The sequence below is a fragment of the Oncorhynchus nerka genome, linkage group LG24 (genome assembly GCF_034236695.1).
Source record: "Oncorhynchus nerka isolate Pitt River linkage group LG24, Oner_Uvic_2.0, whole genome shotgun sequence".
Classification (NCBI taxonomy): domain Eukaryota; kingdom Metazoa; phylum Chordata; class Actinopteri; order Salmoniformes; family Salmonidae; genus Oncorhynchus; species Oncorhynchus nerka.
The window spans coordinates 24,009,345-24,032,873 of NC_088419.1; the positions used below are offsets into that span (position 1 = coordinate 24,009,345).

Genomic DNA, 23,529 nt, shown 5'->3' on the forward strand with positions numbered 1-23,529 from the left:
GCGGCTGCAGGCCATGGTGACCTCTGTGTTTGGCCTAGTAAAGTCTAGCCAGCACCAGCCACCTCAGTTTGTCCAAGTCCCCTTCCACCACTACAGCCAAGCCCTCCAGGCCACTATACAGGCCCATCAAAGGAAACATGGACTTCTCATGTCGGCACAAGCAAAACAGAACACAATATTCTCCTTTGGGAAAAATGTGTTCCCTTTGATTTTCTATTATTGTTGTTTTTAATGTATTTTATTGTGTATACATGAGAACATTACACACTAAATAGGAGCAATTACACATTTATTTACAAAAAGTTTAGTGGTCATTTCAGAAGCAGTATAACATACAGTATACAACATCAAATGGAACATCTTTCAAGTCATATTCACAGTATCAAGAACAACATAAGGGCAGGTAGAGTGTATAAAATACAGTACATATCTGAAATAATGTTATTCATGTTTTCTAAATTGAAATGATCGGACATACATTGCATTATTCAAAACTGATCCCGCCATCGAAAGTACCTTTTGAGAACTACACATGTTAATGTTATTAGGAAGCAACCTGGAATGCTAGCTTAGGACCACAGCTTGAGAACCGGTTCTACCCAACACATCTACCCAACATATATTCATATGAACACAATTTTAGCTAGCAGGGTTGAGGTCAATTCCATTTAAATTCTAGTCAATTAAGAAAGTAAACCAAATTCCAATCCTAATTCTTCCCAATTGAAAAGCATTGAAGAGAATTGGAATGTCAGGGTACTTCCTGAATTGACTGAAACTGAAATAGAATAGAATTGACCCTGGTAGTTTGGGGAGGCCTGTATGCCTCCCCAATCTTACAATAGAGAATATCCTATGAGTAATTAAATTATGTCATAAATGTCTATCATTGAATGTAAAAACATTGTCGTTGTCATTTTTAGAGCAATCCATTACAATATACTGTTTCCTCAACTGTTGTTTTCTTGGTTTGGGGCATTTACTGTATTGATCAATACCACCACAGATTATAGTTCATTGGCTCTCCTCAACTCCTCAAGCTCTTGGAAGTTGGACTTCCAGTAGCATACATGTCAATCAGGGGAGCGCTTTATCCCAAACAGTAAATACCCTGTACACATGTGGACCTAACACACCGCATACATCTACTTAAACTGTATTCTAAACTACAGCACCAAAGGAAAACAACTTTAACACTTCTGTAATACCTGTCCTGCTGGGTCCAGTGGTCAGCTTTAATGTTACCCACGTCCGTTATCCTTTAAAGGCCCAGTGCACTCAAAAACGTGATATTCCTATGTTGTATATACACTGTATATACAGTTTATTAGGTACAATACCCCGTTCACAAAGATGCATCGCACCAATAGACAATTAGACACGTGGCCGTGGCTTGCTATATAAAGCAGGCAGAAAGTCATCGAGGCGTTCAATTGAACGTTAGGGTGGGAAATATTTGTGAGCTAAGGGACTTTGAGCATGGTATGATCATCGGTGTCAGGCGCACCGATTCCAGTATCTCAGAAATGGCCGGCCTCCTGGGCTTTTCACGCACGACAGTGTCTAGGGAGTCCTATGGGCGAAAACAGCTCATTGATGAGAGAGGAGAATGGAGAAGGAGAATGGCAAGAATCGCGCAAGCAGACGGGCCACAAATAGGCAAATAACAGTGCAGTACAACAGTGGTGTGCAGAACGCCATCTCGGAACTCACAACTCGTCGATCATTGTCACGGATGGGCTATTGCAGCAGACGACCACATCAGGTTCCACACCTATCAGCTAAAAACATAAAGTGGTTCAGGTGGACAATTGAGGAGTGGAAAAACATTGCCTGCTCTGACGAATCCCGGTTCCGGTTGCATCATGCTGATGGCAGAATCAGGATTTAGCATTAGCAGCATTAAGTCCATGGACCAATCCTGTCTGGTGTCAACGGTACAGGCTGGTGCCGGTGGTGTAATGGTGTGGTGAATGTTTTCCTGGCACACATTAGGACCCATGATACCAATTGAGCAATGTTTGAACGCCACATTTTGTAGAAACCACGCCACAAAGAATTCAGGCTTTTCTGGAAGCAAAGGGGGGTTCCTTCCAGGTACTAGATGGGTGTACCTAATAAACTGTACAGTGAATGTATATTTCCACACTATGAGGTTGGAAAAAGTCTGTGAAATTGTAAAAATTATGATAATGCCCTTTTAGTGCAAGAGCCGTTTGAAAAGACCGCCTGAAATTTCAGCCTGTTTCAATGGGATGGAGTGAGGCCTGCCTAGCAACCTCTCTGCCAATAACAGCTAGTTATCAGGTTACATATCCCTCCCATTAGGCTCGTGCAATCAGGCCCCTCACTCAGACCCGACAGTCCTATCAAAATTCATGCTTGAGAAATTGCCCTTTGCAAATAAGCTATTTTTGTTTCATTTTTACCATTTTAATAGAAAACAATCACAGTAAGGTACTTTATTTGTTACCCAGAAATTATTTGATATTGAGATAAAAATGGCTGCATTGGACATTTAAGACATGGCTGGCAGGGTGTGAGTATCCTATCTCTGGATGACCCACTTGATGACCCACTTTGCACTGGGGTTCAGCTCCAACAGGTCTTTCATATAGGTATCCTCATCCAGACAGCGCTCCTCTGTTCAGGAACAACACACAGCAAAGAACTAATCAGGTACTGTCTGACATATTGGGAAGGTGACGCTTTGAATATGGTCTGAATAGAGTCTACTGTAGGATGTTGTCATATCTAAAAAAAAATGTAAGTACCAGTCAATAGTTTGGACACACCTACTCATTCCAGGATTTCTTTATTTTGTTATTTTCTGCATTACAGAATAATAGTGAAGACATCAAAACTATGAAATAACACATATGGAATCGTGTTAAACAAGTCCAAATATATTTTACATTTGAGATTCTTCAAAGTAGCCACCCTTTGCCCTGATGACAGCTTTGCACGCTCTTGGCATTCTCTCAACCAACTTCATGAGGCATTTCAATTAACAGGTGTGCCTTGTTAAAAGTTAATTTGTGGAATTTCTTTCCTTCTTAATGCATTTTAAGCCAATCAGTTGTGTTGTGACAAGGTAGGGGTGGTATACAGATAGCCATTTTTGGTAAAAGACCAAGTCCATATTCTGGCAAGAACAGCTGAAATGAGAAATGACAGTCCATCATTACTTGAAGGACAGTCATTTCAGAAAATTTCAAGAACTTTGAACGTTTCTTCAAGTGCAGTTGCAACAACCATCAAGCGGGATGGTGAAACTGGCTCTCATGAGGACCGCCACAGGAAAGGAAGAACCAGAGTTACCTCTGCTGCAGAGGATAAGTTCATTACTTACCAGCTTCAGAAATTGCAGCCCAAATAAACGCTTCACAGAGTTTAATTAAGTAACAGGCGCATCTCAACATCAACTGTTCAGAGGAGACTGCGTGAATCAGGCCTTCATGGTCGAATTGCTGCAAAGAAACCACTACTAAAGGACACCAAAACGAAGAAGAGACTTGCTTGGGTCAAGAAACACAAGCAATGGACATTAAACCGGTGGAAATCTTGTTCCAACCTCCATGTATGTGTGAGAAGCAGAGCGGGTGAACGGATGATATCTGCATGTGTGGTTCCCACCGTGAAGCATGGAGGAGGAGGTGTGATGGTGTGTGGGTGCTTTGCTGGTGACACTGTGTGATTTATTTATAATTCAAGGCACACTTAAACAGCATGGCTACAACAGCTGTCTGCAGTGATACGCCATCCCATCTGGTTTGAGCTTCGTGGGACTATCATTTGTTTTTCAACAGGACAATGACCCAACACTCCTCCAGGCTGTGTAAGGGCTATTTGACCAAGAAGGAGAGTGGTGGAGTGCTGCATCAGATGACCTGGCCTCCAGAAACACCCGAGCTCAACCCAATTGAGATGGTTTGGGATGAGTTGGACCGCAGAGTGAAGAAAAAGCAGCCAACAAGTGCTCATCATATGTGGGAACTCCTTCAAGACTGTTGGAAAAGCATTCCAGGTGAAGCTGGTTCAGAGAATGCCAAGAGTGTGCAAAGCTGTCATCAAGGCAAAGGGTGGCTACTTTAAATAATCTAATATATCAAATACATTTTGATTTGTTTAGCACTTTTTTGGTTACTACATGATTCCATAGTTTTGATGTCTTCACTATTATTCTACAATGTAGAAAATAGTAAAAATAAAGAAAACCCCATGAATGAGTAGGTGTGTCCAAACTTTTGACTGGTACTGTATATTAATGCCACAGAATACACAGTGCACAAAACATTAGGAACACCTTCCTAATATTGAGTTGCGCCCCCTTTTGCCCTCAGAACAGCTTCAATTCATCGGGGCAGGGACTCTGCAAGGTGTCAAAAAAGTTCCACAGGGATGCTGGTCCACGTTGACTCTAATGCTTCCCATAGTTGTGTCAAGTTGGCTGGATGTCCTTTGGGTGGTGGACCATTCTTGATACACACAGGAAACTGTTGAGCGGGAAAAATCCAGCAGCGTTGCGGTTCTTGACACAAACCTGTGCGCCTGGCACCTACTACCATACCCCATTCAAAAGGCACTTAAATATTTTGTCTTTCCCATTCACCCCTGAATGGCACACATACTCAATCCATGTCACAATTGCCTACAAGCTTAAAAATCCTTCTTTAACCTGTCTCCTCCCCTTAATATACACAGATTGAAGTGGATTTAACAAGTGACATCAACAAGGGATCATAGCTTTCACCTGGGTTCACCTGGTCAGTCTGTCCACTCAGTGTATTTGAGATGGTTTGTGTGTTGAATGACTGCACACCACCATGGAATACTTACTGATATTGCCCCCTATTTCATAAAGGCACAGGTCTTCTCTCTTCACAGACACAGAGCTAGAACACACAGATGACATAGTGAGGGATAAATAAAAACCTGTTAGAAATATAGAGTGACATTCCAATACAATGTCAGAGCTATGACATTTTAGTTTTATGTAACAGATGTGGGGAAATCTGAGCCATGCCATGCAGTGTCACTCAACTGAGTTGGAGCATAAATAACAGTCTCCATAGTCTGCTCAGTCAGGGTGTAAATGTCTCTGTACTGTAATTTAGCTGGACTCAGAATGCAATCCTTTTGTGTATGACGGGCTTGACAGTAGTTCCCCAGGGAGGACGTGGACAGGAGAGAGGGAGGGGTGTTGGTCTCACCTCTTCTGGCTGAGGAAGTGACTGAGGACGTCAGACGCCTGCAGCTCTTCAGTCAACTGGACAGCCATGGAGACCTTAGAGAACTGAGGGGCCTGGACCCTGATGAAGCCCTGAGAACTACTGTCCGCCTAAGGAGACAACAGACACGTCTCCGTTAACCATCATAATAGTGTACACACTATAGTGTAGCTACTGTACTTCATACTACACCAATACAAACTGTACAGCAGCTATATTCTTGTACAACTTATCAAGCGTTTCTTGAAAATTGCACTTCAATATCAATATACTTTGAAGGTATTCAAATTCTATGCTAAATTATATAATTTCGTCATAAATCCATATTCTTCATTATTAAGTAATTTTTCAAACAAAAACATTACAGTTCTACATATGTCCACTAGGCGTCACAGGGGAGCCATTCCCTTTTAACTCAGTTGAACCAGGAAGTGCAGAAGGCATTTGAGTTGAGTCATTCACATATTATCCTCTTGATTCACTCAGGAGCATGGGTGTTCCCTCAGCCATAACTGCTTTTCAGTTACCATACACAGGTGCTAGACAGACGGCCTCCTTTGCTTTCTGCTGCTCTCACCTCTGAGGGGGGTTTCTCCTGTTTTTCGGGTTTCTCTCGGTCATAAGCAATCTTCTTTAAGAGTTTCCTCATGGCATGCTCTTTGCTAATTTTCTTCTGGTTCTCCGTGTTTTGTTTCCTGACTTGGTTCATTATGAATTTAGGAATCTGAAGTGAAAAATGTATAATAACATTACTAATATGATACCAAAGTGTAATTTCAACTACAGTAGGCCTATAAAGTATCTATGTCAAAAAGGTAGAAGACTAGAGCGTACCGTCCAGAGCAGGTTTTGGTATCGGATGAGCAGTCGGACGATGTTGGCGGTCTCTGTGGCCATGGATAATTCCTGCTGCATACTGATCTTGTTGCGGAAGCCTTTAAACATGAATATGTTTGGAGCCATCACCACGGCAACGTTGTTCAAGGTCATCTTGTTCTGCTCTTTGTGATCTATGACCCTCTGAAGGAACTCCATCAGCGCCTGAACCCATCATAAGATACATTATATTGTGTCCAACAGACACCATGAGTCTACACTGTATTGGCTAGAAAACTAGCACAGAGAAAGCAGTTCTATCTACCTTCAGTACATCACGGCTGGACTCTGGAAGTAGCAGAACCACTAAGTTGAGAGCCTGTAGCTGTTGCGTCTTAGTGGGCAGTTCTGTAAGGCAAGCAAGCAAATCACATCCACGATGGATTGGTTTACTAACCCATAACTCAACATATGATAAAACTCAATGTGAATCAAGCTACATTTGTGAACGGGTATACCACAGGAGGTTGGTGGCACCTTAATTGGGGAAAACGGGCTCATGGTAATGACTGGAGTGGAATTAGTTGGTATGGTATCAAATACATCCAACATGCAGGTGTTTGAAACCATTCTATTTGTGCCGTTCTGGCTATTATTATGAGCCGTTCTTCTCTCAGCAGCCTCCTGTGGAGTATACATATAGTGCACCATTGTGAGAAAGTGTGTAGCATAAGGAGAGTCTGGTGCATAATGTAGTGCAGTATATAATGGGACTGACTGAGCACTGCCATGAAAGCAATGAGGTACTCCACAGTGAGCAGTGGGTGGGGCAGCTCCCTGATGAAGAGCTTGAGCAGGCTGGCTGCATCGTGCTGCTTCAGACTCTCCCATGAGAACAGGCCCTCATAGAACTTCCCCTCCAGCTCCACATGCACCGCCTGCCAGCAGGACACATATGTTAATATACACACATACATTGTAGGCTTCATCACATAGGCCTACAGTACAACACTCATCATAAATTCCACACAGTCTGTCGCCACACCAGCCCCTCCGTTAGCCAAATGTTAATTTCTCTATTGCTACATTATGCTGATTTTACAGCATGCAAATCCTTGCCCAGACACCGTATAGGCATAAACCATAAACCATCTATCAACAATGATGAACAATGACCTTGACTCTTGTGGCTGATCCGGGTATCCGTAGAAGCCACTCTGTGTCCAGACCTTCCTCCTCTATGTGAAAGATCAGCTGGAAACAATAGAACACTCTTATTACATTTACATTTAAGTCATTTAGCAGACGCTCTTATCCAGAGCGACTTACAAATTGGTGCATTCACCTTATGACATCCAGTGGAACAGTAGTGCATCTAAATCTTTTAAGGGGGGGTGAGAGGGATTACTTTATCCTAGGTATTCCTTAAAGAGGTGGGGTTTCAGGTGTCTCCGGAAGGTGGTGATTGACTCCGCTGTCCTGGCGTCGTGAGGGAGTTTGTTCCACCATTGGGGGGCCAGAGCAGCGAACAGTTTTGACTGGGCTGAGCAGGAACTGTACTTCCTCAGTGGTAGGGAGGCGAGCAGGCCAGAGGTGGATGAACGCAGTGCCCTTGTTTGGGTGTAGGGCCTGATCAGAGCCTGGAGGTACTGAGGTGCCGTTCCCCTCACAGCTCCGTAGGCAAGCACCATGGTCTTGTAGCGGATGCGAGCTTCAACTGGAAGCCAGTGGAGAGAGCGGAGGAGCGGGGTGACGTGAGAGAACTTGGGAAGGTTGAACACCAGACGGGCTGCGGCGTTCTGGATGAGTTGTAGGGGTTTAATGGCACAGGCAGGGAGCCCAGCCAACAGCGAGTTGCAGTAATCCAGACGGGAGATGACAAGTGCCTGGATTAGGACCTGCGTCGCTTCCTGTGTGAGGCAGGGTCGTACTCTGCGGATGTTGTAGAGCATGAACCTACAGGAACGGGCCACCGCCTTGATGTTAGTTGAGAACGACAGGGTGTTGTCCAGGATCACGCCAAGGTTCTTAGCGCTCTGGGAGGAGGACACAATGGAGTTGTCAACCGTGATGGCGAGATCATGGAACGGGCAGTCCTTCCCGGGAGGAAGAGCAGCTCCGTCTTGCCGAGGTTCAGCTTGAGGTGGTGATCCGTCATCCACACTGATATGTCTGCCAGACATGCAGAGATGCGATTCGCCACCTGGTCATCAGAAGGGGAAAGGAGAAGATTAATTGTGTGTCGTCTGCATAGCAATGATAGGAGAGACCATGTGAGGTTATGACAGAGCCAAGTGACTTGGTGTATAGCGAGAATAGGAGAGGGCCTAGAACAGAGCCCTGGGGGACACCAGTGGTGAGAGCACGTGGTGTGGAGACGGATTCTCGCCACGCCACCTGGTAGGAGCGACCTGTCAGGTAGGACGCAATCCAAGCGTGGGCCGCGCCGGAGATGCCCAACTCGGAGAGGGTGGAGAGGAGGATCTGATGGTTCACAGTATCGAAGGCAGCCGATAGGTCTAGAAGGATGAGAGCAGAGGAGAGAGTTAGCTTTAGCAGTGCGGAGCGCCTCCGTGATACAGAGAAGAGCAGTCTCAGTTGAATGACTAGTCTTGAAACCTGACTGATTTGGATCAAGAAGGTCATTCTGAGAGAGATAGCGGGAGAGCTGGCCAAGGACGGCACGTTCAAGAGTTTTGGAGAGAAAAGAAAGAAGGGATACTGGTCTGTAGTTGTTGACATCGGAGGGATCGAGTGTAGGTTTTTTCAGAAGGGGTGCAACTCTCGCTCTCTTGAAGACGGAAGGGACGTAGCCAGCGGTCAGGGATGAGTTGATGAGCGAGGTGAGGTAAGGGAGAAGGTCTCCGGAAATGGTCTGGAGAAGAGAGGAGGGGATAGGGTCAAGCGGGCAGGTTGTTGGGCGGCCGGCCGTCACAAGACGCGAGATTTCATCTGGAGAGAGAGGGGAGAAAGAGGTCAGAGCACAGGGTAGGGCAGTGTGAGCAGAACCAGCGGTGTCGTTTGACTTAGCAAACGAGGATCGGATGTCGTCGACCTTCTTTTCAAAATGGTTGACGAAGTCATCTGCAGAGAGGGAGGAGGGGGGGGGGGAGGATTCAGGAGGGAGGAGAAGGTGGCAAAGAGCTTCCTAGGGTTAGAGGCAGATGCTTGGAATTTAGAGTGGTAGAAAGTGGCTTTAGCAGCAGAGAGAGAGGAGGAAAATGTAGAGTGAAAGGATGCCAGGTCCGCAGGGAGGCGAGTTTTCCTCCATTTCCGCTCGGCTGCCCGGAGCCCTGTTCTGGCTTATAAGCTTTAACCACCAAATCAACAGCACACATGAGAATACCATCACCACTACAGCAAGATTTCTACTTCAGGGCACACATTTAGACATACCGTAGGATTAAAGTGAACCGGTATCAGATTACAGTGCACCAGGATCCCTAACTGTGTTAACTGAGAGGTTGTGCTGCTCACCCTCTGCAGTATGATTGGCACCTTGGTCCCTGGCTGTCTCCTCTGGTCCTGCTCCAATAGGGCGGCCAGGGGAACTCCAAACAGGCCAGACTCTAGAACACAGACACAACAAACATAATTTCCTCAGAGCTTCCTGAGACTAAGGTTCCTTTCACACCAAATTGGTTTGTAGTGTTTTTTCCAAACCCTGGCGTGTTTTCCCCCTTAGTTTGGTTCGTTTGGACAGGTGTGAACACTCTATCCGCACTCGGGAGCGCACTAAACAATACACCATGGTTCGCTCAAAAAGGGTGGTCCATTCGTACCATGGTGCGTTTCGCTACAGGTGGGAACACAGTCCGGACCAAATACAGGGAAAGAACCACAGGTATTATTGGTTACTTGAATGCGAGCATTGGATTAAATAACTTCATATACCTGAAACATTATGTGAGTAGCAGAGCATTTATGATTATCGTGCCGTTTCCTCCCATATGTTGTTGGAAAACCAAAGTGAAAGTACTAGGCCTATGAAGTTTGGGACACACAAGTTATGCTTCTTGATTATCGTAGATTGATTTAACGTGAGCATTTTTCTCCAATAAACAAGTTACCTGCATGACCACATGTTTAGGCATTTTAGTTTGCTTGACATTTGGCAATGTGAAACCAACCGGACCAAATGAATCAAATGTAACAAATAATTCAACTCTGATTCTAACTATAGCTCAAAATGGGATAGTTAATAGGATAGTTATTAGGGCACTTAGATATACTGTTATATAGTACTTCCATGCTAACAGTTGTAGCATACTGGCTCACCTTTGACCTTGAGTTTGACGGCTTTGTGGGCCTTGAGGTCGATGCCTGCCGTGTCAAACAGAGCGGTCATCTCTATCAGTACCAGGCGGTGCACCTTCTTCATATCCTGAGGGGACAGGTCCCCCATCTTGGTCAGCCCAGTCTTGTCTCTGCTTAGCTTGAAGTTCTGTCACACAGAGAAGAGAGAAGCAGCGATGAACATAGGCAAGTTAGCAAACCCGACATCATTTGAGTACCTGTGGTTATACTTTAATGTCACCACCAGGTGTCCCTAGAGCCAGAGACTAAAATGCACAAGTAGGCTAGAATAGTTTGGACTGTGAAATGTATTAGACAAAAAGTACTCAAAGGTTCTGATTGATCATCTGTGCAAACGGCAGCATTCAATGTCATATAAAACTTACACTAGTACACAAGCAGGGGGGGGATATAAGAAACAAGACATAAGAAAGCTCAGGATTTGTGTTGTTGTTGTTGTTGACATTTCTTTAGGCAAAAAAATACTCCCATAGTTCCATTCATTTTTTAAACCAATACATTCAGACGATTCCCGTGACGCCTGTGAGGGTAGGAGAACAAACGGAGAACACTGTCGTGTTCCTGAGAGTTCATTCGTTTGAAGCCCAAACGGTTCGGATGCTACAGACAGAAGTTGGCACATCTGCGGTACAGACTTCAGATGAGGCCCCTGGGGCCCATGGGAGTCATGGGCAAAACGGAGAACACCATCGTGTTCGTGAGTCTCCTCTTTCCATACAGTGGTCATATTAGTTGGGATGCTACATTAGTTTTCGTGAGAGGAACGATTTTCAGGATGTCTCTTGGTCTGGCAAACACCGCTGTAGCTCTGCCACTTTCTACCGCGGATGCGTAAGGCCAACATACTATGCCTTCAGGAAGTATTTTTCCACGTTTTGGTGTGCTACATCCTGAATTTAAAATATATATTTTTTGTCACTGGCCTACACACAATACCCTATAATGTTAAAGTGCAATTATGTTTTGTTTAGAAATGTTTACAAATTAATTTTAAAAAATTAAAAAATACATTAATAAAAAATTAATAAAAAATGAAAATAAATATCTTGATTCAATAAGCATGCTTCCTTTTTGTTATGACAATCTTAAATGAGTTCAGGAGTAAACATTCGCTTAACAAGTCACAGAATGAGTTGCATGGACTCATTCTGTGTGTAATAATAGTGCTTAACCTGATTTTTGAATGACTACCTCTTCTCTGTCCCCCACATATACAATTTTCTGTAAGGTCCCTTAGTCGAGCAGTGAATTTCAAACACAGATTTAACCACAAAGACCAGAGAGGTTTTGCAATGCCACAAAAAGAAGGGCACCTATTGGCAGATAAAATAAATAGACACTGACTATCCCTTTGAGCATGGTGAAGTTATTAATTACACTTTGGGTGGTGTATCAATACAAAGTGTTATGTTTGGGGAAAATCCAATAAATCCAATAAATCACCAATAAGCTTTTTGTGCATACGGAACATTTCTGGGATCTTTTATTTCAGCAGGGACCAACACTTTACATGTTGTGTGTATATTTTTGACGAGTGACACTTCCTGTTTTGACATGTAAACTTTACTCCAGCTGAGAGGCTCAGTCAATCTGTGTGGTGGTGTTAATGTTTACTCACAGGTAGCTTATCGTCTGTGTCCGTCAGAGCCTCACTGCTGGCCTTTGAGTCCTCCTTATAGCTGAGGGCCTGATCAGAGAAGGACAGCTCTAGGTTGATGTCAGTCTCAGGTTCAGACACACTCTGCTCAGAAGGGCCAGCCCCATTCCCCTGCCCCACCACCTGACCTGTACACACACGCACAAGCACACACACAAACACCAGTGTGAATCTGAGCCATGGACATGCCAAACGTTGTCAATAAACTAGATTGAATTCACTATTGATAAGACTTAAAAATAGTAATTAATTATAATATCATTTGAATCAAAATGAAACAACTTGTTTTAATATATACTATGTCAAAATACTGTTACAGGCACCATAATTGCTCCCCGTGGGCATATCATATTAAGGTAGACTATGGAGGCTTTTACGAACATCCAAATTAATAACGAGTGCAGGCTAAAATAATGATAAAAAGGGGAGGTCCGCTCACTGTTTTGCTGCTTCCAAACTTGATCTTTTAATAAAGCTTTGGTGATTCATATTTATTTCAAAGCAGTCTTATTTCAACCCTTTATTGTTATGCTGCTATTTGGCGAATGCATTTGGCAGGACAAAAAAACAGCCTTCATTGAGGGGAGGCTATAACTGGTTTTTAATCAAATGAAAAACAAAGCCATCTGTTTTTAAAAACAACAACATTTCTAAATAGGATGGGGTCAGAAGCATGATATCATAAATCACATCACTTGTTGAATGGCACTGTGTGCACACGTAGGCCTAAATGTCTTTACGCATTACATTTGTACGTCTTTACAAAATACTACGCTCCTGTCAATTGTATCGTTGCCTATGTGCGAGGCACATTCTCAAAATAATCTGCCGTTGTTATGGCATTATAGGACTGAATAGTTTGGAGGATCACGTCTTTGGTAATCGGATGAGGGGTACTCTTTGAAAATGGGGAAGGATAGCCTACTTGAACAAGCAAAGTGAATTGTGAATCATGAAAAAGCATGAGGGCAAAAACCTCCAAAATATTTCAAGGCACTCTCAGTAGACCATTTAAGACCCCTTTACTCAAAACTTGGCTAATGGAGTGGCAGGTGGCCTAGTTAGACCGTTGGGTCAGTAACCGAAAGGTCTCTGGTTCGAATACCCGGAGCCGACAAGGATAAAAATCTGTCTATGTGTCCTTGAGCAAGGCATTTAACCTTCATTTGCTCCGAACAACTATGACTGACCCCCTAAAACAACACATTTCACAGCACCTATCTGGTGTATGTAACAATACAACATAATAAAAAGATGCACCTATGTGAAACCAGCCTTGATTAAAGGGATATTTTGGGATTTTGGCAATGAGTCCCTTTATCTACTTTCGCAGGGTCAGGTGAACTTGTGGATGACTGGACGTCTATGAGTATCTACTAGCATGCTAGCAGATACCCATAGACTTCCAATCATTGTGCAAATTCTAGTTAGCATTGGCTAGTGAAACTACCTCTAAATGGTATCCACGAGTTCATCTGACTCTGGGGAATTAGATAAAGGGCCTTATTGCCTCATAAACGAAATGGGGGGGAAACCAATAGTTTTTTATGTTTCGAAAATACGAGATTCACCAGCATAAAAGGCACACCTCTCTTTCAATGGGCACTGAGAGTCACGGCAGGACAGGCTGCGCTGCCTCTCTCAAAATCAATGCCATTATCAACTGCATTACCTTTAAGACCTGCTTTTTGGGGGTCTTAAAACTTCCCTTTAGTGCTGCATGAAATGTTCACTTTTGCGTTTGATTTTAAGGACACACCTCAAATGTTGCCAGTGTGCCAGTTTTTACATGATGAAATTGACCCTTGCGCCTACTAGAACTTGTGGTACATACCATCTGTCGTAATATTAATTTTTCTGTTTTCTGTTTTTTTCTCTGTTGACTTTGCTTCATCCTCCTGCAACATAATACAGAACAAAAACAGGCTCTCATCAGAATTCAATATAGCTTATTTTGCACAATTAATGAATCAAACAAGTTCATGTAACTGCTGATATTGTAGAAAGTCGATATGTTTCTATTACCAATTGTGAACAGACTAAAGACAAGACTCTCATTAGGATAAGATATCCAGTTACCTATAACCTCACATTCTGGTGTCCATTAACAGACTATCTCCATGTGATTAGTAATGATGTTAACTGACTGTGGTACACAAGTCAATGGGTTCTTTCTGCAGTGAAGCATCTCAGGCATGACTGAGTTCTAAAACCAGGTTTGTGCGTGTTAACAGGACTTGTGGTAGGCTGACCTTTGACTCCAGTGTGCCTGGGAGTTTGAAGATGTCTCTGACGTCAGGTATGTGGTGCTGCTTGTTCCTCTTCCTGATGGTTTCAAAACGTTTCTCTACGGCTGCAGCCTGTGTGCGCGTCAGTGTGAACAACAGCCCCATCATGTCCTCGGGGTCCGACGCCGACTCGTCAAACAGAGGGGCCAGCCCTGCCTCAGTCAGCCATGCCTTCTCCTGTTCCCCCTCTACAGACAGACAGACAGTTCAGTTAGGTTGAGTCATATCAGTTGATGATACACCAAAAGAGCTGTAGTATGTTAATGGTAAAGTCTAGGTCTAAAGACTGAATAATAAAGATACAAACTAATTCATAGATTATTTCTGTGTAATTACTATTATATTATGCAATTTCTCTGTACTGAGGAGTGGGAATATAAACAAACAAGGACATGAAACAGGGAAGGATGTCTCACTCCTAACCCCTTACTCCAGGGGTTCCCAAACTTGTTTGTCCCACGACCCCATTTTGATCAAAAAATTCTCGCAACCCATGTGGACCATGTGTAATTAACAGCCAATGATAATTTGATAATTGGGGGGGTATGACAATCAATTGAAAAAACATTCTAACAGTATTTCTGATTGTCTTCAACTCACCATCACATACTTTTAATGTGGGGCTAATTTGTTTGACGTAATGTGTCTTATCTCACCACCACTAATGAAATAGTTGTGTTTGATGACTGTTTTGTTGGAGCTTCTCAAAGTCAGGGGGCGCGGTCGACAGTAATCACGTCATCTCTGCGTTCACATTCAACCCGGATCGACATTTGGTTTTAACGCAGACGAGAGCACTGAAACCAGCTTCACACAGATATGAGCTGGCGAAGGGTACCATGAGTTTTAATCCTAAACGGGAGACAGCAGGATATTCCCTTTGAGTCAGGAACCAAAATTCTTCCGTAGTGACATGTGAATGTGTTGTCTGCATAATTCGTTCACATAACAGCTCGATCAGCTGTTCGACTATCACTTAACGGCATGTCAACTGAGCCATTCAAACGGATTGGGAAGTAATCCCAAAGTGCTCTTCCAAGCGTTGGAGGTGAGCAGTGTTCACTTGTGTGGGACACTTACTGATGCTGTTTTCTGTTAGAAACATGCACAGCTGAGGGAAGGTGGCATGGTTCGCTTTCGAAAAACTCTCTCCAATAAGAATTCTTTCCTCTGAATCCACTGATCATCTGTAGAACGTTTTCGTATTTCCCCTGCATGCTTGTGTTCAGTTCGTTCCCAAATACTGTATGTCTGTTACATAGGCAAGGAGACATTTCATTTTCATTACATCCATTGTGAATGACAGTTCCTCTCTCAATGCAAAAAATCACCCAACATTAATTGCGAACTAAGGTAAATCCATGGGCATCTCGGCCCTCACAGCTAACGTCCATTTGGAGATCATAAACTGGGGATTTTGAGTCGTTCAGTCAGAGTTTCCTCTTGATTGCTCGCAATAGCATCAATTATTTGTTTAACAATGTAGTCTGACAAAGGTATTGATGTGTTTGTGTGCCTCTGTCACCCCACACATTGTTTTCACCATATCAATTGTGGCCAGTAATATCAAAGTCTCTGCAATAGTGTGTGGTTTCATAGTGTAACAGGCCTAGCCATTCACCGTGGGAATAGTTCAAGTGCAACGGTCAAGTGCAGCATTTTTCTATGATCTAAGAGCGCTCTCTGGTTGAATTTAATAATTTTAATTTAGATTTTTAAGGTTAACCACATTCCAATGATTTTGAGATAGACTATATTATAATCATTTTTGGGGGGTTGTTGTTTTTCAGAATTTTGGGAATTCTCTCGCGACCCAATTTACATATCAGGTGACCCTTCGTTTGGGAACCGCTGCCTTAACCGGTCATACACCAACATTCTTTATATAAGAAATAACAGAAGGAAGTTCCTACGTTTAGTGCTTCAGACAAAACAATGCATTTCGACTTTATAAACAAACTTCTGCAGTCCTTTTTATAGGCATTTCCTGACCCTGTAGGATCAAGCCAGGCTATTGTATTTTGTGGATGAAAGAAATCAGTTATCAGTTATTATGTCATTAGAACGGACCAGTATGTACTGCATGTGCTCTATTTTAAAAGAATCCTTTCAGACAGTGATCTAGGTAAATCACAGTCATATACTGTACCATAGAAATAGAATGAATTCATTATATTTCTAATGTACATAGTACATACTCACTGGCAGACTTACCGTTAGGCAGAAGAGGCAATTGCATCAAGTGGCCTCGTAAGCTGGGCATAATGAAAAAATATTTATTTATTATTATTTCTCCGCTAAAGCCCCCCTTGCTAAGCTCATCACTCTCATTCAATCTTGTTTCAGCAGGTTGGTCTAAAATGTTACTTTGAAGCAGCAGGGCATATAGTCCTTCCACTATAACAAACCCATCTCATCTCTACTTCAATTGACACTCCTGCTATAGTGTAGAGCTCCATACCATCAGGCAACTTCAGCTGCACCACCTCCTGTGGCTCTGCATCCCCCTTTCCCTCGCCGCTAAGGGTGATGTTCTCCACCTCTGTCCAGTATTCATCCATGAACAGCTCGTCCAGTGAGTCCCGGGAGTTACAGCAGTGGTATGGGGGCTTTCCTGAGGCATTTTTGGGCCGGCTCTGGACACTGTAGAGGCCTGTCCTGCGATTGAGGAAGAAAGAGGGACAAAGTACGAGGACTAGTTCAGTGTGAATTTTATTAGGGTTCAAGTGAGTTATAAATACTACAAGCCATACCATACAACAATGTGTTGAATTTCCAATCTGAACTCTAATGAGAAAACCAACTGTGGTTGTCCGGTAAATATAAAACTCTGGGAATGCTGTGTTGTCACATATGGTTGTATTTTCCGCATAGAAGTTAGTTTAGCATGAACGTGAAGGGTTAACTAATCTCAGTCATTCAATGCAGAACTGTTTTCCTCTGACCGAGTCACACTAAAACAAGGAGTTCTGTGCACCCCTGCTGTTACCTGCTGTTACCTGCTGTTAGCTGCTTGTTAGCTGGCCCAGGACCAGCCCCTATATTAACCTACTACAAAATGCCAAGTTAGTAGTTTAAAGCTGTAATCCATACTGGTGAAACAGCCACATCCGTTTGAGATATTAAAACAATTAAGTTACAGCAAACAAAGAACACAGTATTTTTTTAAATTGCACATGCAATAAGCATTTCACTGTTGTATTCGGCGCACGTGACAAATAAACTTTGATTTGAACTGCATGTAGTTTTATTTCATATATATCTATATATTTTTTTAAATAACAACGACCGTGGGGCAGACAGTGGCGCTAATTTGCACTAATGCGGATTCCATCTTTAAGGTGATACAGCCCGCCAGGATGCTCTCGATTGTGCATCTGTAGAACTTTGCGAGTGCTCTTGGAGACAAGCCGAATTTCTTCAGCCTCCTGAGGTTGAAGAGGCGCTGCTGCGCCTTCTTCACAACGCTGTCTGTGTGGGTGGACCAATTCAGTTTGGTAACTTAAAACTTACTACCCTCTCCACTACTGTCCCGTCGATGTGGATAGGGGGGTGCTACCTCTGCTGTTTCCTGAAGTCCACGATCATCTCCTTTGTTTTGTTGACGTTGAGTGTGAGGTTATTTTCCTGACACCACACTCCCGAGGGCCCTCACCTCCTCCCTGTAGGCCATCTCGTCGTTGTTGGTAATCAAGTAGTGTCGTCCGCAAACTTGATGATTGAGTTGGAGGCGTGCATGGCCACACAGTCGTGGATGAACAGGGAGTACAGGAGAGGGCTCAGAACGCACCCTTGTGAGGCCCCAGTGTTGAGGATCAGCGGGGTGGAGATGTTGTTACCTACCCTCACCACCTGGGGGTGGCCCGTCAGGAAGTCCAGTACCCAGTTGCACAGGGCGGGGTCGAGACCCAGGGTCTCGAGCTTGATGACAAGTTTGGAGGGTACTATGGTGTTAAATGCTGAGCTGTAGTCGATGAACAGCATTCTCACATAGGTATTCCTCTTGTCCAGATGGGTTAGGGCAGTGTGCAGTGTGGTTGCGATTGCGTCATCTGTGGACCTATTGGGGCGGTAAGCAAATTGGAGTGGGTCTAGGGTGTCAGGTAGGGTAGAGGTGATATGGTCCTTGACTAGTCTCTCAAAGCACTTCATGATGACGGAAGTTAGTGCTACGGGGCGGAAGTCGTTTAACTTAGTTATCTTACCTTAGCTTTCTTGGGAACAGGAACAATGGTAGTCCTCTTGAAGCATGTGGGAACAGCAGACTGGGATGAGGATTGATTGAATATGTCCGTAAACACGCCAGCCAGCTGGTCTGCGCATGCTCTGAGGACGCGGCTGGGGATGCCGTCTGGGCCTGCAGCCCTGCGAGGGTTAACACGTTTAAATGTTTTACTCACGTCGGCTGCAGTGAAGGAGTGTCCAAAAGTTTTGGTAGCGGGCCGTGTCAGTGGCACAGTATTGTTTTCAAAGCGAGCAAAGAAGTTATTTAGTCTGTCTGGGAGCAAGACATCCTGGTCTGCGACGGGGCTGGTTTTCTTTTTGTAATCCGTGATTGACTGTAGACCCTGCCACATACCTCTTGTGTCTGAGCCGTTGAATTGCAACTCTACTTTGTCTCTATACTGACGCTTAGCTTGTTTGATTGACATGTTTCAGGTCACCTTGCCCTGGTTAAAATCAGTTGTTCACGCTTTCAGTTTCGCGCGAATGCTGCCATCAATCCACGGTTTCTGGTTTGGGAATGTTTTAATAGACGCTGTGGGTACGACATCGCCGATGCACTTTTTAATAAACTCGCTCACCGAATCAGCTTATTCGTCAATGTTGTTGTTGGACGCAATGCGGAACATATCCCAATCCACGTGATCGAAGCAGTCTTGAAGCGTGGAATCAGATTGGTCAGACCAGCGTTGAACAGACCTGAGCGCGGGAGCTTCCTGTTTTAGTCTCTGTCTATAGGCTGGAAGCAAAAAAAATGGAGTACTTTGCCACCTCTGCTGAAAAAATCCTAGGGGAAACACTGAAGAGGACTCCTGATGGGCATCAGAGAGCGGCTAACCTCCCCTCCCCCTATCATCTCTGGTGGTTGCACTTAAAGGGACGCCTAGAGTGGCGTTTTATCAACCCTCAGCAGTTTTACATTCCTTAATGACTGCTACTGCTTTATACACTCGATACTAAACACAGTCAATCTGGGTCATGCCAGGCTACACCTTGGCTTAAATGCAGCAGTCAGCAGTAAGGTTTGTTTTACACTACCAAGGTGTCAGCATGCAATGAGAAATATGTGATGACCTCAATTCAATACAAATTAGCCAAGATAATTCCATCTTAGTGTTCTTCACGGCTGTGAGGTATACAGTCTTTCTTGCAGTGAATTGTCATAAACAGGACAGAAGACAAATGAGCTGCAGGCCTTAAAGGCTGTTAGGTCTCACCTAAAGGTCTGTGGAGGTGGTCAAATGAGTATCAGCTCCCTCCTAGCCACAGGACAGGATATCAGTAATACCTGACATTTCTGGCCCTGGATAAATAACATACAGTACCTGCACAAATCTGATATTCAGAGTGTTGGGGAAATGCTCTCACAAAGCAATTGCTCTGTCTATTTTCTTTCTAGCTTTCTTTGATATTTCCACCATGTTTCAATTTTAAAAGAATAAGTGCTGTAATGTTTTTTTATTCAAATGTTCAGCCGTGTAATTACCTTTTATGGGGAACAACCCAAAACACAGAACACATATTTGGTTTAGAGGGGCATTTTAATAAACACAACAACCACCAGAAAATGCAACGAGAAAGAGGAAAGTGTTTCACTGTTAGTAGGTAATCCATCCCAAGACAGAAATATCTCCCCCATTAAGAGAAATGATGCAAGGTTTGAACACAGCCACTCAAGATGACCAGGAAGGAAACCAAGTATACCAACAATGCAAACAGCACCAATGTTATCCCACAGCCTGCCACATTCCATTGAAAGGTCAGCTATTTTGCTGGCTCCAAGATTGACAAACTGCCAGTGCACAAGGACAAAAGGGGAAACAATTTAGTCTTTCTCTAGTGTTTTGCCTTGTCATTTTGCTTACAGACACAAATCCGAGGAGCCATAGTAAAACAGTCATACAGAAGATCTGACAGTACAGGTCAGATTAGGGGCACACAGGTATACTGTCCCCTCCGAGGCTTACTAAATCTGAGACTGTGTGGTAAAAAAGTATTTCTACGTAGTGACAGAAAATGCATGCTTTAGCATGTAAACAGGGAATTACAGTACTATCAATCACATGCACTAGCAATCAAGTTTCACTTAACTCATAATACACATTTCAAACATCCACTACTGTTAATACAAGGGCCTATGCCTGTTGGTTACTGTGACAACCCCAACAGAGACATGGAATGTTACTGCTGGGGTTCTATCTGTCTGGCCCTCCACTCTTCTGTAGTGTACACTCTCAGAGGACATCTCATTTCCAGAAGACTGGAGAATTGGCTGGGTTTACTACTGATAACATGTGGGGGCAAATACTGTAGTACCTAGTGAATGGATGCACCATGGAAACAGTGCCAAGGAATTGAGGCAAAGCTGAACTGGACAGACTGCATGGGAAAGCCCCCAGTGATGGGTTCTGGGAGGTTGTGTTTTCAGATACTCTATGTTCTTTTGTGTAAAAATAATTGCTTGATTGTATTTCTTTGTATTCCTCAAATATAAAATATGTTGTTTTACTCCATTGTTTGTAAATTGTAAACAAACACTGTACACCTTCAAAACATGGTTAAAACTAGGGTTTCAAAGGGTCGGATACGTTCCGCGTAAATTTCCGGAATTTTTCCATGGGAAGTTAAGCCCGGGAATTTGGGGAATTTTGCTTAAATTCATCAAAAAAGTTAGCTTATAACAGTGAACCTTTTTTTGTGGGATACACATAAGGCAATTGTAGGTCTTGTGGCATATTTTGGTTAAACCCAATTCAATGGAATTGCAACCCTCTGCATGCACAGTGTATTCTTCCATCCCATGTACAGCTGATTCTCAAGATGTTGCACACTAATGAGATGCTATTGAGCCCACACTACTGTACTGTGTGTGCCAAGGACTACATGCTTTCTGGTCATTTTTTGCACTATTTGGCACTATCTGATGTGTGGAGACATTTCACTGAAGCTAATGTAGAAGGAAAAGCTGTGTACATTTGCAAATACTGTGCAAAATCATATGTGACGAATGCAACAAAGATGCAGAATCATCTGGCCAAGTGCATAAAGTTCCCTCAGCGCTCACAACAACAACCTCTGACAAAAGTCCCTCTACTTTTATTTGAGGTGAAAATGATGAATAAGGCACCTTATCGATAGCAACAGCTCACGGTCCTCCTGGAATCAGAAGTTTTTTTGACTCAATGGAGGAACGTAGTCAGAGAAATGCTGATGAATGTCTTGCTGTGTATGCAACTGCTTCACCTCTGATGCTCAGAGGCAATGTGTATTGGAAGAGATTTCTGAATGTTCCCTCGCCCAGCATACACCCCTCCAATTAGACATGCTTTATCTACTCATTTGCTGGATGCAGAGTTCAACAGAGTTGAAGTGAATGTCAAGCAAATCATAGAGAAAGCAGAAAGTTTTGCAATCATCTCTGATGGGTGGTCAAATGTTTGTGGGCAAGGAATAATTAACGACATCATCTCAGTATCATCTCAGAGCACAGACACAGGGGACAACAGAAACACCCGTCTCTACACTGCAGATGAGCCTTGGAACACAGAACGGTATTGGTCTAAAGTGGAGGTGTCCTACCCTCACATCACACCCATTGTCTGTGCTGCTCATGCATTGAATCTGTTCCTCAAGTACATCATGGCACTGAAAACAATGGATACTCTACAAGAGCGCCAAGCAAATGGTTAGGTATGTGAAGGGTCATCACGTTTTAGCAGCAATCTACCTCACCAAGCAAAGTGAGAAGAATAAGAGCACCACATTGAAGCTGCCTAGCAACACCCATTGTGGTGGTGTTGTCATCATGTTTAACAGCCTCCTGGAGGGGAAGAAGTCTCCAATAGGATCCTCCTGGATGATGTATTTTGGGAGAGAGTGGTAAAGCAGCCTGAAACTCCTTAAACCTATAGCAGTATCCATTGCACGGATTGAGGGAGACAATGCTATCCTGTCTGATGTTCAGACTCTGCTTGCAGATGTAAGAGAATACATCTGTACTGCCCTTCCCACTTCACTGTTGCTCCAAACAGAGAAAACTGCAGTTCTGAATTACATCAAAAAGCATGAAGACTTCTGCCTGAAGCCCATACACGCCGCAGCGTACATGTTGGACCCCAAGTATGCTGGCAAGAGCATCCTGTCTGGTGCAGAGATCAACAAGGCCTATGGTGTCATCATTATCGTGTCTCGCCACATTGGCCTGGATGAGGGCAAGGTTCTTGGCAGTCTGGTGATGTACACTTCCAAGCAAGGGCTTTGGGATGTAGATGCAATATGGCAGTCGTGCCAACATATATCATCAGCCACCTGATGGAAGGGACTTTGTGGATCTGAGTCTCTTTCCCCTGTTGCCTCCATCATCCTCCAAATCCTACCAACATCAGCCGCCTCAGAGCTGGTCTTTGTTTGGGAACACACACCAAAGCAGGCAACAGGCTGACCAATACAAGGGTCATTTGGGTCTGACAATGAGCCATTCTTAACAAGGTTGAAAAGTGACAGTGAAGATGAGGCCTCAGACAACCAAAGCTTTAGTTTCTAGACTATCATTTTACAGATTGGGAGATGCGATGGATCATTGGGGATCATTCAATATTCCCTTTCTTTTGTTGTTCAGTGAAATAATCCCACGTGAAGCGTTAAAGTTAAATTCGTAACTAAAATTATTGTATTTATTTATATTGTAAGGATTTAATCATTTGCAAGTATGTCTACTTATGATGAGGTAAATGGTTTATGTTTCTGTCTCCATATGATATGGTAAATTTATCCAATGCAACAAACATCTACATTTAAATGGTAGTAATATTCATTTGCATATATTTCCGTTAATTCCCATATGTTCCCGTTAATTCCCACGGAAAGTTTCCACCTCTGAATATATCCCAAAATGTGCAACCCTAGATAAAACTATCATTTTGATTTCATGTATGGTCAGTCCTTGCATCCATAGCCCCGTCTATGAATCTTAGAGAAGTTACATTCCTCCAGACCC

General features: G+C 43.5%; 1 protein-coding gene across 2 annotated transcripts in view; it reads right to left on the reverse strand.

Moving 5' to 3' along the window:
- Window positions 1–272: 272 nt before the first annotated feature.
- Window positions 273–23,529, reverse strand: part of LOC115107702 (rho GTPase-activating protein 18-like) — a 45,516-nt gene continuing 22,259 nt past the window's right edge. Inside the window, exons 1-15 of one of the 2 annotated variants that reach the window (XM_029631245.2) lie at window positions 16,771–16,860; window positions 16,524–16,564; window positions 14,274–14,497; window positions 13,856–13,919; window positions 11,983–12,149; window positions 10,326–10,491; window positions 9,525–9,616; window positions 7,224–7,301; window positions 6,826–6,985; window positions 6,373–6,455; window positions 6,066–6,272; window positions 5,809–5,955; window positions 5,214–5,341; window positions 4,840–4,895; window positions 273–2,643 (exon numbers count right to left, since the gene is read on the reverse strand). In XM_029631245.2, coding sequence (XP_029487105.1) covers window positions 2,549–2,643; window positions 4,840–4,895; window positions 5,214–5,341; window positions 5,809–5,955; window positions 6,066–6,272; window positions 6,373–6,455; window positions 6,826–6,985; window positions 7,224–7,301; window positions 9,525–9,616; window positions 10,326–10,491; window positions 11,983–12,149; window positions 13,856–13,919; window positions 14,274–14,497; window positions 16,524–16,548 — 1,692 coding nt within the window. In that variant the 5' untranslated portion in view covers window positions 16,549–16,564; window positions 16,771–16,860 and the 3' untranslated portion in view covers window positions 273–2,548. Of the gene's footprint in view, window positions 2,644–4,839; window positions 4,896–5,213; window positions 5,342–5,808; window positions 5,956–6,065; window positions 6,273–6,372; window positions 6,456–6,825; window positions 6,986–7,223; window positions 7,302–9,524; window positions 9,617–10,325; window positions 10,492–11,982; window positions 12,150–13,855; window positions 13,920–14,273; window positions 14,498–16,523; window positions 16,565–16,770; window positions 16,968–23,529 lie in introns of those variants that run through there. The other variant, XM_029631244.2, reaches the window with a different exon arrangement.